Genomic DNA, 1,453 nt, shown 5'->3' with positions numbered 1-1,453 from the left:
GAACAGACCCAGCCCCTGCCATCTGGGAAACCCCAGCGGGGTGTGAAGAAAGAGCCCGCCACCCCCCCATAGGCAAGATGATGAAACCCCGAGCAAGGGCTCAAGGGCCTAATGCCAGCTAGACTGGTGGGCTCACCTGCTAGCCAAGGCCACAGTAAGGATGCCCAAGGAACAATCCCCAAACCTCCAGCTTAAAACAGCAATCCTTTACGACGGCCTCCTCTACTCATTCACTTGTTGAGCTGGGCTGCAGGACCCTGCTGATTTCAGGGTCAGCGGGGGACCAGCCAGTCCAGCCTGCTTTTGCTGGCAGTTTTGCTCATCTTGGTCACTGTCGAAGGTCAGCGGGGCATCGGCTGATCTAGGACCGTCCCAGCTGGGCTAACCCTGCGTCCTTGAGCGAGTCAGGGGGTAGAGCCAAGGGGCGGCGCACACATGCCCACTTGGTGGGAGCAGCTGCCAAATCCCGCAACCCCAGGGGCTGCGTGGGCACGGGGACCCCTGGAGAGCCGGGGGCGGCAGTGGCAAAGGGCCACAACTGTGTCCTGTGTGAGGCACCCGCAGACCACCCGGGTTCTTAAAGCCTTCCTAGTCCGTGGGGCTGTGAAGTGACCCGGAGCGGGGTTTGGGGAGCTCACTATGGGGGCCATCTAGACGCTGGGAACTCAGCCCAGTGCCCTCTGCCCCTCCTCCTCCCCGGTCCCTCCCCTACCCCATCCTTTCCCTCCCCTCCCCTCTCCCTTCCCAGCGCTGCAGCGGCTGCGGGGCCCCGCGGACCTGGCCGGGGAGCTGGCCGAGCTGGAGCAGGAGCGTGCCGTCTGCCGGGGCGGGCGCGCGCGGCGCCCGTGGGAGCTGTTCCGGGAGCGCGCGCTGCGGCGGCAGGTGGCCAGCCTGGTGGTGCTGGGCGGAGCCATGGAGCTGTGCGGGAACGACGCGGTGAGACGGCCGCGCGGGGCCGGGGAATGCTAGCGGGCGGGGAAGGCGGGGAGCCGTGGCAGCTGCGGCCGGGCGTGATGGGAGCCGGCGCGCAGCGGCCCCTCTCCTCGCAGATTTACGCCTACGCGTCGGCCGTGTTCAGCCAGGCAGGGATCCCGCAGGACAAGATCCAGTACGCGGCCATCGGGACCGGGGGCTGCGAGCTGCTGGCGACGCTGCTCAGCGTGAGTCTGCTGGGGCTGACCCCCAGCGCCTAGCCCTGCGGCAGACTCTCGGGGTGCTCACCTTGGGGATGCCGACCGTCGGGGTGCTCACCTTGGGGGTGCAGCCTGTCGGGGTGGAGACCCTCGGGGAGCTAAGGCTCCAGGCACCACAGGCCTCCAAGCTAAGGCACTTCCACTTCAGGTTTCTGTGTTAAAATGCAGGGAGCCAGCGAGCATTTATTGAGCACCTACTGTTTGCCAGTTGCTCACATCGCCATTTTGAGATGGAGAAACCCAATGGGAAGTGCCTTAGC

General features: G+C 65.9%; 1 protein-coding gene across 1 annotated transcript in view; it reads left to right on the top strand.

Annotated features, from left to right (window-relative positions):
• The window catches only part of LOC104994873 (protein kintoun-like), a gene marked incomplete at its 5' end in the record, with an annotated part of 5,373 nt that extends 4,007 nt beyond the window's left edge, over positions 1-1,366 (top strand). Inside the window, 2 exons of the mRNA XM_010848560.1 lie at positions 749-936; positions 1,050-1,366. Of these exons, the coding sequence (XP_010846862.1) occupies positions 749-936; positions 1,050-1,354 (493 nt within the window). The remainder of the gene's footprint in view (positions 1-748; positions 937-1,049) is intronic.
• Between the last annotated feature and the right edge of the window lie 87 nt (positions 1,367-1,453).

Source organism: Bison bison, unplaced genomic scaffold (genome assembly GCF_000754665.1).
Source record: "Bison bison bison isolate TAMUID 2011002044 unplaced genomic scaffold, Bison_UMD1.0 scf7180017850429, whole genome shotgun sequence".
Lineage (NCBI taxonomy): Eukaryota > Metazoa > Chordata > Mammalia > Artiodactyla > Bovidae > Bison > Bison bison.
Note: the sequence above shows the minus strand (reverse complement) of the source record. Positions and strands in the feature narration are given on the sequence as shown.